The 15,110-nt window shown below is 49.3% G+C and overlaps 2 protein-coding genes across 4 annotated transcripts in view; one reads left to right on the top strand and one right to left on the bottom strand.

The window, feature by feature from the left end:
- Nucleotides 1-3,608, top strand: part of Rpn2 (ribophorin II) — a 50,967-nt gene extending 47,359 nt beyond the window's left edge. For 2 of the 3 annotated variants that reach the window (XM_036186191.1, XM_036186193.1), the window contains 2 exons: nucleotides 862-909; nucleotides 3,257-3,608. In XM_036186191.1, the coding sequence (XP_036042084.1) occupies nucleotides 862-909; nucleotides 3,257-3,269 (61 nt within the window). In that variant the 3' untranslated portion in view covers nucleotides 3,270-3,608. The remainder of the gene's footprint in view (nucleotides 1-861; nucleotides 910-3,256) is intronic. The other variant, XM_036186192.1, reaches the window with a different exon arrangement.
- Nucleotides 3,609-9,334: 5,726 nt separating this feature from the next.
- On the bottom strand, nucleotides 9,335-12,476 carry Ghrh (growth hormone releasing hormone). The gene is made up of 4 exons (XM_036184326.1): nucleotides 12,397-12,476; nucleotides 12,031-12,135; nucleotides 9,678-9,797; nucleotides 9,335-9,368 (listed from the first exon to the last, which is right to left on the bottom strand). Exons 1-4 carry the CDS (start codon nucleotides 12,474-12,476, stop codon nucleotides 9,335-9,337), a joined length of 339 nt encoding a protein of 112 aa, XP_036040219.1.
- Between the last annotated feature and the right edge of the window lie 2,634 nt (nucleotides 12,477-15,110).

Genomic DNA, 15,110 nt, shown 5'->3' with positions numbered 1-15,110 from the left:
GTGGCAGCTTGACTTTCAGAACAGAATTGGAGGCAAATTTAAATGTCACATAGGTGTTTCTCATTGATTTGACTCTATTAGAACCTGACTGATTTCAGCCACGCAAAGGCCAATAAGAAAAGGTCAGAATTGCTTTCACCTTTGAAAGAAATCATTTTCTGACGCACCCTGCTTTCTCCCCTCTGGGACTTAGGCTGGCAGAATGGAACTCAGTAGCATGCCCTTAAACACGCTGCCAGTTAGATCTGTTTGATCCAAATGGGTGTTATCAAGGAGACCACTGATGACTGGGCAGGGTGGGGTCTCATTGGGAGCTTTGGAGTACCTCACTGTAGTTCCTGTGCACACACTCCTGAATTCCCTGTGCCAGTCTCGGCCCCGTCAGAGCTGCCCTCCGTGCCCCCGGTAGCTGCCTCTCTCTTCTGCCACTGTGCATTGCATCTAGAAAAGGCCAGGGCTTGGTGGTTTTTCCCAAGCAGAACACTGTTCCCTTGCAGTAACCAGTCTGGGTCCCAAGGAGCAGAAAGCTGGGCTTTGCTAACTTTTTCTGCTCTGGAAATTGTCCACAAGACCAGCAAGGTCATGGGGAGAGCAGTGCGAGGAAGCCTTTCCCTATAGAGTCTGTGCAGCAAGGGTTCCTGCTGTGAACTCCGACTCCTACACACTTGCTGGAAAGAGTTATGACTCTTTAGAAGCCCAGTGGCTCCCCTACCCCTCAGTCCCCTTCACAAGTCTGACAGCCTGTGCTGCCTGGGAAGAGGACCAGCCTTGACAGGAGCCGTGGTCGGGTTTACCATATGTGTCCTCACTTGTTTCTGTCTCTGTCCTGTCTTGATTCTCAAACCCTCTTTCCTTTGGCAGGATCGCTGCAGAGCAGAGCAGTAGATTGGCAAAATATAGGACACTACGGTAAAGATGAAGGCGCCTCGTCCCAGATGCAGGCTCCCTTCCCATCTTGCCTACTTCATGCATGCTAGTTACTGTCCTGTTTTCAGCCCACTCATTTCTCCCACCATTCCCTACGCCAGAGTGAATCTGAGGCCATTTTACAGCTTGCTGGTTGAGGTTGTGACTGGACCAGGGCAACTTCCCCATGGAATACTGGTGGATAAGACAGGTCTAACCTGGGCTTCTTGATAAGGGCCCCATCAACCCAGACTACATGGATTCACTAAACAATGGTCCCATGGCAACTCCTGGCACACCTTGTCACTACTTCTAGGCCTTTCCATAAACACTAATCTCTACTTGGCCGAACGATGTGATTTGGTGAGATTCAGTTGTGAGTGACTGATGACCATGGATCAAAGCCAACAGCAGAATCGTGCCTGGAGCTCAGGGTGTGGCGCACAGCTGTCCTCCTTCTGAGGGCTCTTGTTGGGGAGGGAAAGTCAGCGAGCACCAGAGCAAAGGCGGGGTGCTGCTTAACGGCTCTGCTCCTGTAGATGAGGGGCCGTGAGAAGTTCGGGGGGAGGCCATGCTGGTTTAGGCTTTTGTCTGGTATGTTACAACTACTCATCTCCCTCAGTGCAGCACTGTCATGTAAACCCGTGGACCATGCAAACGAGAGCGTGGCTGCCACCCAGTAGCACCATCTCCCTAGCCTGGAGGTGGGCTGGATTGGGCCTGTGTGGTGTAATTGGCTGACCTCTGCCTTAAAGCACAAGTAGGACAGAGGTATTTTAATTCTCACATCATGCGTCCTTTTATCCCTTACCTTAGAAGTAGCTTTCCCTCCCAAAGACAAAGCAAACCCCATTACACCCAAGTTCTAGTTCTCAGAAAATAGGAAAAGTCAACAAAAACAGGCTTTAGAGTTTTCTCAGTGCAGTGTGGAGAAGCTGGGTGACTTTGTCCTTAACACAGAGAGAAAATGGCATTTTTTAGGAGGTTGGTTTTTGTTTGTTTTTCCAGGTTTAAGCGATGTATAGTGCCAGACATGGTAGCTTACACCTGTAATCCCAGCATTTGGAAGGCAGAGGCAGGAGGATGAGTTTAATATCTCCTGAATAAACAAACAAAAATAAGCATGTAGCCATGCGACTGCCGCCTCAGTAAGAGACTCATCGAAGTCTGAGAGGCTCCTGTACCTATGCAGGCTGTCCCTCCTCCACCACCCGTGTCCTGGCCTCACTCCTTCAGTTTTGCCCTGAATTGTAATTGCTGTCTGAAGTGCTGGCCTTCAGAACTAGTCCTTTGCAACTTGTTGAGTTCTTTGGTTCTTTCCCTGACCCCTCCTGCTGCCTGAGTCTTGACTGTTGGAGCTTTTGGGAATGTAGGGACTGGGACCACGTGTGCAGGCTTAACCCCTGTGGCTCATTGCTGCCAACTGAGGCCACATGATGGTTTGAGTGGGTATAGTGGATGGTCTCGGTTATTGGCCAAGGTCTAGGGTTGCTAATTCTGCCACCTTGTTCCATGCCTTTGCTATCCTTGCAGCATGGATGTGGCAGTGTCCATTGCCAGGCACACACCCTGGCCTTAGGATCCAGCACTGTGCCTGTGTGCCCTCCTGGGCACTGCTTTCAGAGACTGGCATCATGGCTCCATTCCTCACTGTGACCACTGCCCACTCAGGACGTAGAGCTCTGCTTCTGCTTGTCGTGTGCTTGCTGCTGCCACCTGGCTGCATTCTCTCTGGATTATCAGTTTCTCTTCTTGGGCTTCCTCCGCCCTTAGAGTCAGGGGAAGGTGAGAAGAAAGTGGCAGAGAGACGCTCCTCTCCTCTGAGAAGTGCACATCCCGGCACTCAGGAGGCTGAGGCAAGATCACAAGTTTGGGGCCAGCCTGAGCTACATAACAAGGCCTTACCTCAAAAAACAAAACCAACCAACCTATACATCAAAGAAACCGATGGAATAAAAAGAAGACAAACAAAAGTAACGGTTTTTGTGAGCCAAGTGCCGTTTTCTGGACTCGTTCCGTGCTAGGTTAGGTCCTGAGTCTGCCGGCGGGGCTAGACTTTCTCCTTCTCGGCCTGTACTGTGAGGGTGTGCCTGGAATTACCTCATCTGGACTTCCACATGCTTCTTCCTTAGTGTCAGGGCTGACTCATGGTTTTCAAGTCATCATGGTCTTCAGTTATTTTTTGAAGTGAGATGGGGCATGTATAAATGGAACCAGTAGATACAGGGCTGTCCCCTTGTCAATAACATCTTCCAGTGGGAGAACCACTCGATCTCCCTCTTGTCCCACTGGGAACCATAACCGTGGGTAGAAGCCGTCAGTGACTGTGTCTGTGTTCATTTTCTTCCAGAACAGCACATTAGTTCCAGAGGAAGGTTGAAGACCCCGAAAACGGAAATGGTTCTTTAACAAGGAGTGAAGACAATTCATAGTGTGAAAGAGGAACGAGGGAAACAAAGCAGAAAGTGGAAAAAACCTGTTCTTTAAAAGGGAAAAAGAAGTTGAGATGTGGTTACACTTTTACTTGTTTCTCACTTTCTGTTTTACAGAGCAGATATGTTTGGGCCCAGATTGTCTGTCCCTTTGTCATGATGTCTGGCAAGATGCTGTGAATCTCCCAGACTACCCAGATGTTACATTTGCGAAGTTGGAGTCTGTAATTCATCTACTTTGGAATAAAGACAATGATAGGAACAAAGGTCCGTCGATGGAGAGTTCATTCCCGTCCCCGAGCCTCGAGTGTATAACGTGAGGGCAGAGCCGGGGCTGGTTATTGGTGCCTCAGCAGCCTTCCATTGGCCTCTCTCACTCGCCTGTGTCCTTTGGCTCCAGCAGTGAGCACTTCGTAGGAGCCACACTTGTTCTTACAGATCCTTTGTGTTCAGTCACAAAGACCTGCTCTAGGCTTTCCCTTTGAATGTTTGGGTTTGGCATGTAGAGAAGTATTGGAATTGTCTCAAAAGAAAGCTGACTGCCTCAGTCCATTCATTCTGTGACACAATAACATGAAGTAGGTAGGGAATTTAGAAACAGTAAAATAGATAATTTATAGACAGAAAGATAAATAAATTATAAACTAAAATAGGTACATAGATAAATGTTTTACAAATAATAAGATAGGTAGAGGGATAGATCTTACAGTCTTGGGTACTAGAACGCAGAAGGCCCTGGAACATTGGATATGCAGTGAGAGAGACCCGCCCCTCTGGGTGATATTGGGGCTGCTTCAGTGTCCTAATAACAGAAGGACAGAATGACAAAAAGCAGCTAGCTAGCTCCCCCGGCCCTTGAGTGGAGGTAATACTCCATACACTGTGTAAATCGCCCCCCATTAGTGCAGTGCATTGTGGATTTCTTTCAACATGATTTTGGAGGAACTCTGATTCAAACCATAGCACTGACCACTTGGGTAAACATCTGTTATCACAGCACTCCTGCAGGGAGGTGGAAGGCAGACAGGAAACTTACCTGGAAGCTGCTGGAACAGCTATCCTGGAGTGCACAGAGAAACCCTGCCCCAACAGGTAGAAGAGATTTCTCATACACACACAAATAATAGTAATATTTAAGAACAAATGTAGATGACTAAAACTTGGCCCATTGTCTGTAACGCTATTGAAACGCAATACATTGCATGGTGGCACCCATTTGTAATCCACTCAGGCTGAGGCAGGCATACTATGAGATCCAGACTATACAGCTTTATCTTAGAATCTTTGTTAAATTTGGGGAACAGAGATTGCTTTCTAGGCTAGCTAGATTTTGCTGTGGTAAGGGAATTGGAGTTTGGTCTGGGAAGAGAAAGAACCCAGAACTCTAGGATAGTTCTATCTGAAATTCTGCAGTTGGAGGCCTCACCTCTCCCAAAGGCTGCAAACCAGTGACCTGTAAGTATCTTGTTTTATCCATGGTAGTTAATAGTTGAACTAGATGCCAGCATTTAAAAATTGAGACATTTGGGCTAGGAAGTGCATGAAGACCTGAGTTTGACCCCAGTACCCATGGCTAAATGATGAGTATGCTTGTAATCTCAACACTGGAGAAGCAGAGACAGGCAAATCCCCAGAGCTACCACAGTCAGTGAGCCCCAGACCAACAAGAGGAGGTCTCAAAAACAAGGTAGATGACCCCTGACCCCCATGCACACACATTCCTGAAGCTGACCCCTGGCCCCCATGCACACACACAGACACACACCTGAAGCTCACCCCATGCACATACACTCAGACACACACACCTGAAGCTCACCCCATGCACACACACACACACACATACAAATTGTTTTCTGAGAGATTTTATATTTCAAAAACCTGGATTTTGATGGTAATTAAGAGTGTGTACTGCTCTTGCAGAGGACTCCCAAATTCTGTTTCCAGCATCCACATGGGGCAGCTCACAACTACTTCAAGCTGGCCAAGTGGGCTTGACTGGCCACTGAGCCCCAGAGATCTGCCTAGCTCATACCCAACAGAGGAATTGTAAGGGTTGGGCACCATGCCTGGTGTTATTATAGGCACTGGGGATCTAACTGGAGTCCTCTTGTTTTCACAGCCAGTCCTTGATGACTGAATCATCTCCCTAGCTAAGTTAGGACTATGAAATGTTTGTTGAGACAAGATAGGAGCTGGGCAATAATGCACACCTTTATCTCAGCACTCAGGAGGGCAGGTGGATCTCTGAGTTTGAGGCCAGCCTGGTCTACTGAGTGAGTTCCAGGACAGCCAGGGCTACATAGAAACCCTGCCTCAAAAAACCAAGGGGCAAGAGAGGAGGGTGCCCACTATGTAGCCCAAGCTGACCTGGAGCTCATGACCCTCCTGCCTCAGTCTCCCTAGTATTGGATTATAAAATGAATCACCAGGCACAGCCCTTCACTCTTATTTTTTACTTTCTGGTGGTTTCCCAGGTTTCAATCAGGTGTGTCCCCATCATAAATCAAGAGCACCTGTGCCGTGATGAGGACATCCTGGATGTGTTAACAGAAGCCCATTGAGCAGTTGTTCAAAGTCTACCTGTGCCTGATAGTTTGTCACTTGATGTCCCAGCTCACAGTTCTGAGGGGCCTGGAGTCTTAGAGCCACAAAGAACATGCCCCTTCCCATAGCCGTCAGTCCCCAGCTCTGCTGCCTCCTGGGTGTGTGACCTGGTACCAGTTGGCAGGCAGCCTGCCAGTAAGCGCAGCTCTGCCCCCTCCAAAGGGCAGTTGTAGGGAGCAATGGGGGAGTCTCCCTGCGAACTCCAAGTTAATACGAACATGAAAGGGACAAGTTCTCCATTGATTAGAAAACATCTTTAGTGCAATAAAAATAGCCCCCAGTCTTAAGTAGGGCCCCTCAGGAGTGGGGAGGAGCTGAGTCGTTTAAGCAGTCACTGGTGTCTCTGCTGACGGAGATAAAGCCCAGGGTTGCTGCAGTGGTTTTGACCTCCGTAATTGCATTCACCTCAAAACCCACAAATAGCCTCGGTTCTCAGCGGTCATTATTTCATTTGAAAAACTAATTGAAAGTTGAGAGAGCCCTGAGTTTTTGTGTTAGTTGGGACAGGGCAGGGAAAGAGATGAGCAGGTGGGGCCAGGAAGGAGGGGGTGTGGGTCTCCCATTCAGCGCAGCTCCTCCTTTGTCCCAGACCTTGGCAGGTTCCCCGCCTCCTGCCTCTCAGCCTGCCTTTCTGGGCTAGCCTTCTCCTCTGGAGGAGCTTTTGTTTCCCATTGTTACTGTCGCCTCCACCGGCCCCAAATGGCTTCCTACAGCGCCTTTCCCACGCTTGGCGTTGCTTGCCCAGGCTGGGGGGGGGGGGCGTCGAGCAGGTGGTCTTTCATAGCCCTGGTGCTGGGAGATGGGGGCCTGGCTGCAGGCTTCCCAGGACTGAGGTCAAGTGCTTTCCTTTCCTGCTGCCAGTGAACCAGGCTGTCTGGGAAAACCAAGAGGTAGGGGTCCCATCCGATTTTAAATGTGGCGGTTATTTTCACACTTTTAATCAATCATTCCAGACATCCCATTGTCTAGGCTTCTTGGTTGTCTCTTTTGTTTGTTCCTGTTTTTGTTTTTCACGACAAGGTTTCTCTGTGTAACCCTGGCTGTCCTGGAACTCACCCTGTAGACCAGGCTGGCCTCTAACTCACAGAGATATCTCCTGCCTCTGTCTCTCAAGTACTGGGATTAAAGGGGTTCACCGGCACCGCCACCCAGCTACAGTTGTCAAGTTTTAAGGCTTACTTTCAATAAGATGGGTTTTTATTTTTATTTATGTTTTCTTTTCTTCTTTCTTTCTTTTCTTCTTTCTCTCTCTCTCTCTCTCTCTCTCTCTCTCTCTTTCTTTCTTTCTTTCTTTCTTTCTTCTTTCTTTCATTTGAGACAGTGTGGTATGTATCCTAGACTGACCTGGAATTTACTGTGTAGCCAAGGGCAGTCACCTGTTTTCTGAGACATTGTCTCTCACTGGGTCCTGGGACTCACAGACTAGACCAAACTGATTGGCCAGTGAGCCTCAGGGGTCCATCTTTCTTGATTTCTCCGCCCTCCCACTCCCCCGCGTACACACACACTGAGACTACTCCTGTGCCTGACTTTTATGTGGTGCTAGGACCTGAACTCAAGTCCTCACGCTTGCTTGTACAGCAGTAACTTCACCAACTGAGCTGCTCTCTGGCTCCAGCTGTTGTGTGTGCTATTCTTCGTGATGCTGCCCTGGGAAAGGTAGCCACATAAACCACATTAAGAAAAAACATCAGATTGATCATAGAGGAAACTGAAGTGCAGATCAGGATGGGGGATTTTATTGTATTTACAGAGGAAGGGAAGGGCGGAACTGAAGTAGAAGCAGTTGGGTCCAGCTGTGTTTGCGTACGGGTGGCCCGAGCCTCCACTGAGGGCTTCATCCTTGGGAATCCCTGCAGAAAGAAAGGTGCTCAGTCTAGACCCTGGTAAGCAGGAGCAGAACTGAGCTCCCAGAGGCGGGAGGCATGGGAGATGCCCATGTCTGCAGAAATGTAAATCCCACTCTTAGCCCCTACCCTGCTAACAGCTGCCACTGAGACCCTGGGCTGGTTGCATCCCTTATGATGAGACCACTTCTGACCCTTAGACAGGAGCAGCTTCTTCCCAGACAAACCTTTCTGTTGGTCACAGGTTGAACGAGCAACCTCCCAAGAACAGGTTGGAATCCTCACTGTCTCTGTGAGATACAGACTCCATGAGAAGAGGCTACCCCTGATCTGAACACAGCTGATCCCCAGCCCCAGCCTTCACACACAGCATCTGCTGGATGGCTGCTACAAAAGTGAAAAAAAAAAAAAAAATGGCTAAACCTAATGGCAGCTTCCTGTCAGGAAGGATAGCAGAGGTGGGTAGGGCTCCCACTATAGCTTAGGCTGGCCTGGAACTTACTAAGTAGCCCAGCTGGCCTTGAACTTTTTGTTTGAAAGATTTATTTACTTAGGCATGTATTTTATGTACCTGGGTGTTTTATCTGCATGTATGTCTGCAAATCAGAAGAGAGCACCAGATCCCATGGGACTACAGTTATCGATGGTTGTGAGCTGCCATGTGGGTGCTGGGAAGTGAATGCAGGACCTCTGGAAGAGAAGCTAGAGCTGTTGTGAACTGCTGAGCCATCTCTCCAGCCCTGGCTTTGAACTCTTAATCTTCCTATCTTAACCTCCCAAATACTGGGGTAACAGGCATAAGGCACCAAGCTCCACTTCTCTCGGGCCCCCTGTAATGTTTGGAGGGGAACAAAGGCCTGTAGACTTCTTCCCTTGGGCTCCAGAGAGAGATTACCTGGTGAGAGGCACTGAATGGAATTCTTAGAGACAATACTCACAATTCTAGCCTTTGAGCCCTTAGAAGGCATCAGAGTTCACCTGGTCCTTTTGTAGAGGAGGAAATTCCGGACGGAGAGATCCAGAACCAGGGCCTGCACCCTGCCTCCAGTCTGGTCCCCACCCCCCAAACCCTGATCAGCTGCCTGATGGTGGAGCTGGTGAGCTCTAATTAGGTTAGAAGGAAGTTGAGGGAGTGCATGGACAGCTCTTTTGGAACTGAGTTTGTTTCATAGGCTGGTGCGGAATTGTACCGGAAGTGCATGTGCCCAGTCTACAGCCTGGCTGTAGACTACAGCATTTCTTTCTGGACCATTATGCCATTCTTTGGAAGCTGGAGTCCTATGGGAGATATCCCAAGGTACGCAAAGCAAGCCTGGACTGGCTAGTCTCTTGGATCCTACATCTTAGCTTTGCTTTTCTGTTCTGTAAAAGGAGAAACCCCAGTGGAAACATGAGGACCAGCGAGATGGGGAAGGACCATCGTGACCAGCTCTGCCTCTCATGACGGTGTTCTGCCTGCTCTGGTCAGCCACTGGGCATGGGAGAGCTGGCCTGTCTTGGGCATTATAGGTTCATGGACTTCACAGGGGATCCAAGGTGTACCCTTCACATCACCCACAATGCAATCCCTTTGGGACACCTGTTAAAACAGGGTCTGAGACCCATACCAGAAGCACTGATAACATTTCAAGACACACTGAGCCTGGCCTTTTGTTCTGCGCTGGACACACTGCAGTGGCCATCATGCAATCTGCTCACACATATCCCTCCCTGTCCCTGAGGCCTGGGGGCGGGGCTTTAGGCCCTGTGAAGAGAAGGTGATTCTTTGCTTTTCTTGAAAACCCAGAGGGAAGGAAGTCTCTAAAGTCCCTAGAGAAATCTCCCTCTGCCTCCCGCTGCCCCTGTCACCTGTGGCGCACATCCTGCCCCCCACCCCCTCCTCTCTCACCTGTGCCTCTGCAGCAGGGCTGCCAAGAGGCTCTCCAGCGCCATCTGCCTGTGGTCTGCCCACATGCTGTCCACCTGACGGCCTAGCCGGACCCTGGTTCCTTGTTCCTGGTTCCCCTCCCTGTGGGTTCGGAAAGCAGAATCGGTGAGGTTGCCATTGGGTAGGATGTCCAGCAAGGATGTAGCCCTTTGCTCTTCCAGTATCTGATGAGAATTCCTAGGAAACCCACTTACATTCAGCAACATCTAGGGAGCAGTAGGCAAGGCAGTGAAAAATACAGCGTGCATATTCATACCACCGCAAAAACCTCCCCACGGACTGCTAATCTTGTAGATAGCACATTAAACAAGTGGCCAAATGTATTGTCCCCCAGAAGCAGGACAAACCATTGTGCAGCAGCTTCTGATACCATGGTTGAGAAGACCACAGCGGGTACTAATTATGAAGGTACCTTGGATAAATTCACCGTGAAGGGCAGTCTAGACAGCATTGGTATTTACTAGTCAAAGTTGTCAAAGTCAAGAAAATCAGGTATCTCCCAGATTAAACTTAAAGATATGCGAAGGGCTGGAGAGATGGCTCAGCAGTTAAGAGAACTTCCTGTAGAGGACCCAGGTTTGATTCCCAGCACCCACATGGTGCCTCACAGCCATCCATAACTCCAGATTCAGGGAACCCAGTGCCCTCTGAGGGCACCTGGCATGTACATGGTACACAGACATATGTGGGAACAAAACAATCATACACATAAAATATATCTATCGATGAGGAAGAGAGACAGGATGATGATGGCTGAATGGAGTCTGTGATCCTACCTGGGTCCAGGGTCAGAAAAGAAATAATTATAAAGAATCTGTTGGGACTGATGAAATTTGAATCTGTGTTTGAGTGACAGTGACATTGAGGGCAGGACGGGGTGCTGTTTGTTAGGTGTTAGGAGACCTAAGTGCATCAAGGTAAAAGGTCATGATAATTGTAATGCGCAGGCCTGCAATCCCAGCATTCAGGAGGAGGAAGCAGGAGGCTCAGAAGCAAGTCATCTGCAGATACATATCGAGCTCAAGGCCAGCCTAAGCTATAGAAGAGCCTGCATCAGAAGAAATAAGAAATTTAAAAACTGGCTCAGGCTGGGTGGTGGTGGCACATGTCTTTAATCCCAACACTCGGGAGGCAGAGGCAGGCAGATCTTTGTGAGTTCGAGGCCAGCCTGGTCTACAGAGTGAGTTCCAGGAAAGGCTCAAATCTACACAGAGAAATCCTGTCTTGAAAAACAAAAAACAAAAAACAAAAACAAAAAACAAAACAAAAGGCTCTGCAAAGATGAGACCATTATGGTAAATGTACATGTGTCCAGGTGTGTGTGTGTGTGTGTGTGTGTGTGTGTGTGTGTGTGTGTGCGCGCGCGCACGCGCGTGCAGCTGATCTAGGAAAGATGATAAAATGTTAGAAGCTGATGGCTCTAAGAGTATGGCTATAGCTTTAAATTTTTTATTTATTTGTTTTTATGTGTATGGGTTTTGTTGTTGCGTTTTGTTGTGTTTTGTTTTGTTTTTTGCCTACATGTATGCCTGGTGCCTGTGGAGGCCAGAAGAGGGCATGGGAGGGATCCTGGGGCTGGAGTTGAAGACAGGGATCAGCCTTCACATGGGTGCTGGGAATTGAACTCGGGTCCTCTGCAAAAGCAGCACATGCTAACTCTATCCCCATGACAATTTTGTACATTTGAAGGGTTTTCCAAACAAAAACTCCAAAGTGAGGTTGTTTGGATCTTTGCTCGGTCACTCTTTGTGTGTCCTTTAGAGATGACAGATGAGTCTGTCCAGTGAGGTAATGACAGGTGGTCTCAAAGATCTGAAAAGAGACTTAGAGAGGCTGCCCCAGCAGTGGAGTCCTCGTGTGAGCACATGTCCCCATGCCTAGTCTGTCTTTTTGGCCTGGAGCCCTGATCAAATAGGGACATTGTCACTGCTGGAGCCAAGGACAGGGAGAGACACACAAAAGGTATAGAGGTTAGTGCAGGTCTGATCTATGCAAAATCCAGAAAGGATACATACCAGCAATTCTCAATCTGTGGGTTGTGACCTCTTTGGGGATCATATATCAGATATTTATATTACCATTCAGAACAGTAGCAAAATTATAGTTATGAAGTAGCAAGAAAATAATGTCATGGTTGGGGATCACTACCACATGAGGAACTGTATTAAAAGGTTGCAGCATTAGGAAGGTTGCAAACCACCAATATATGCTGAGTTAGGGAAGAAATGAAGCTTGGTCCCTACCTCCTGCATCAGGCTTTCCCAGCTCTAATGCAGAGGTGACTTCAGAAGGAGCTACTAGAATGTCTGCTTACCCCTGCTGCCTGATCATGATGTCCTGGAGCAGTTTGCGGGCAGACAGCTGGCCCAGAACTTTCCTGTAGCTGTTGGTGAAGATGGCATCTGCGTATCGCCGCATCCTGTGCAAAAGGGTCAGAGGTCAGGATGGGGCCAGATGAGAGAACAGTGGGAGCTACACCGCATCCTGGTACAGGTCTCCCTCTGTTGTTCTGGGTTCTCCTCACTCCCAGAGAGACTCCGAGCCCGGCTGTATGACCTCTAGGGCCCCATGCCTGGTGCCTGCCCGAGATGAGCAGTGGGCACTGTAAGAAATGGCTGGTGGTTCTAGTTAGCATCGTCTGTTATAGGGAGATCTCAGTGCAGGAATCATGGCTGCTTACCTGAAGGGCAGTGAGGGGGTCGGTGAGCAGTGGGAGCCACTGGTGAGGGTGAGAATCACAAAGAACACCCAGAGTGGCATCCTTCACCCCTGGCTGGGACCTGCAAAAAAGATCAGGAGGGCACGATCAGACACAGCCACAGTGTGCCCTGAGCACCACTCTGTGACAGGCCCTGGTCCTCAAACTTTAGCTGTGGGGCTTTGGAAATCAGACACACCTGGATTCAAGTTCAACACAGTCCGTCCTCAGCTCTGGCTTCCGTACCTGGGATGAAGCCACACTGACCACCTCATTAGGCTGAGCAGAAAATCAGTTAACCTAGTGAAACCAGCCCTCCTAGAGAGTGTGAGGGGAACACCCCGCCCCCGCAACACATACACATGCACACACACATGTGCACACACACACACATGCGCGCACACACACACATACATACATACACACACACATGCATACACACACACATACACACACATATGCACACACATACACACACATGCACACACACATACACACACACATACATACACACACATATACACACACATGCACACACATACACACACATATATACACACATGCACACACACATACACACACACATGCACACACATACACACACATACATACACACATGCACACACACATACACACACATACACACACGTGCACACACACACACACACATACACACACACATGCATACACACATGCACACACACACATGCACACACTCAGGAGAGAGCATCATCCCCTGGCTGACTGACAGCAGGGTGGAGGGTACCATGCTCTTAGATAAATCTGACCTCAAATCCCGGTTCCACCCTCACTGCCGAGCTCCCCATTACAAGTCGCTTAACCCATCTGAACCTCAGTCTCCCCAGCCACAAAATGGGGATAATAACCGTAATTATCAGGTCAGGTGAGAAGAAACACATACGGAACTCTCTAGAAATTCTCGTTGTAGTCACCTGACACTTATTTCATTCAGAGGATAGATTCATGCTGCTTCATTGTGTACAGTTGGAGCAAAGACAGAAACTTCCTGTTCCAGAAGCTTCCATTTTGGAGGTAGGGTATGAGACAGCATCTAGAAATGTAGCCAAGGTTTGCCTAGAACTTACTGTGTTGCCCAGGCTGACTTCTAACTCATAATCCTCCTGCCTCAGCTTCCTGAAAGCTGGAATTACAGACATGTGCCACCTCACCTGGCAGAATTGCTGCATTACACAACATTTTGAAAGTGGGGAGGAGAGCGCCAAGTGTGGGTGTGCCAGTGTCTTTCTCACAGACTTCATAATTACCCCTAACTGGGGCCTGTTAACACCATGCTCTGCGATTAGGGGAGAGCTGCCTTGGCTCAAGAGGATGCACCTGTCAGCTCTGGCCTGCCCTGGTATGGAGCCACTGGCCAGCTAGGAGCTGGGCCTTCTCAGCAGAATGTCTGCTCTGGAGGATCTGACTGGTCCCTGAAAGGCAGCACCCCTCCTTTCCCATGATTCCTCTCTCTCCCTAGTCCCACTGAGGGCTGATTTCTGCAGTCAGGGCCAACACTAACCTAGTCCACCGTGCTCGCCTGGGCTCACGTCTCTTAAGGCAACAGGCCTCTTTTGCAGATTCTGTCCTTCTCTGGTCGGGGTGCCTTAGGTCCCAGAAAGCATCCATGGGAACTGTTCACTGTGGCCTCATTTCTTGGGCCAAGTATCTACACTTCCTGTCTTCCTCGTATGTCACATCAGGGTATTCCTTTCCCAGCTGGGCCGGGCCTCTCCAGAAGTGGGACTTTCCAAATGGGGAACTCTTTGGACATAAGGTGCTAGGGGTGCAGGGGGGTAGGGGGGTGGTTCCCTTGACGACAAACCACTGCATTTCCTGCCTCTCCACAACACACTGCTTTTCACTTTCTTCCTGTCTCATATCCAGTCCCTGGTCTCTCTGTCTCTGTCTCTCTCTCTCTTTCTGTTTTTTTCGAGACAGGGTGACTCTGTGTAGCCCTGGCTGTCCTGGAACTTGCTCTGTAGACCAGGCTGGCTGCGAACTCACAGAGACCTGTTTGCCTCTGCTGAGATTAAAGGTATGCGCCACTATGCCCGGCTGGCCCAAATGCCTCTTTACTCCCATAATCAGAAGCCCTCTGGCATGAAGTTCAGGCCCCACTCTTGACCTAAGCTTTCCTCTGCCTCCTCCCCTCCTCCCCTGCTCCCTAGAGTTCAAAAGGAGCTCCCAGCCCCCCAACACCCCACTGTCCCCTCCTTGACCTTCCTCACACCCACTTCAGAGCAGGTTCTGTTATTCTTATTCCAACCAGAGCCCATGGTCCCCCATCAAAATAGCTCAAGTGGGCGCTTCAGAACAGGCCCTTACTTCCCAGGCCAGCAGACTTCCTCCTGCTCACAAGGCAATTTCTCAGATACAATACCCTATTCACAGTTCTCCCTATTCATGAGACCTTCAGGATTGGTCACCTGCACGTGGGAAAGGGTTCTGAAAACAAAAATGTAAAGCTTTCGCTCCTTGTCATGGGGCCTCCCAGAACTCAAAAGAGGAACAAACAGGAACACTTGCTTGATTGGCACCTCCCTCGGCACACCCGGTGGTGTCAAGGAGTTGAAAGTAACCCTCAGCAGAGGGCAGGCTTTGGGGGAGCAGTTTTCCTGAGTCCAGCAAGAGCCCATTCATTCATAATAAGGTTCGAGCACCGCACAGCCTGGTCA

Source organism: Onychomys torridus, chromosome 4, assembly GCF_903995425.1.
Source record: "Onychomys torridus chromosome 4, mOncTor1.1, whole genome shotgun sequence".
Taxonomy (NCBI): Eukaryota; Metazoa; Chordata; class Mammalia; order Rodentia; family Cricetidae; genus Onychomys; species Onychomys torridus.
This window is presented reverse-complemented; position numbering and strand designations above follow the sequence as displayed.

Bases quoted from the DNA above. Each gene is read 5' to 3' on its own strand.
- Ghrh (XM_036184326.1), bottom strand. From the start codon at position 12,476: ATGCCACTCTGGGTGTTCTTTGTGATTCTCACCCTCACCAGTGGCTCC. The intron at 12,136-12,396 runs GTAAGCAGCCAT...CCTTTTGCACAG, and splicing joins ACCCCCTCACTGCCCTTCAG to GATGCGGCGATACGCAGATG. The intron at 9,369-9,677 runs GTGAGAGAGGAG...CTGTTTTAACAG, and splicing joins GCCCTGCTGCAGAGGCACAG to GTGTCCCAAAGGGATTGCAT.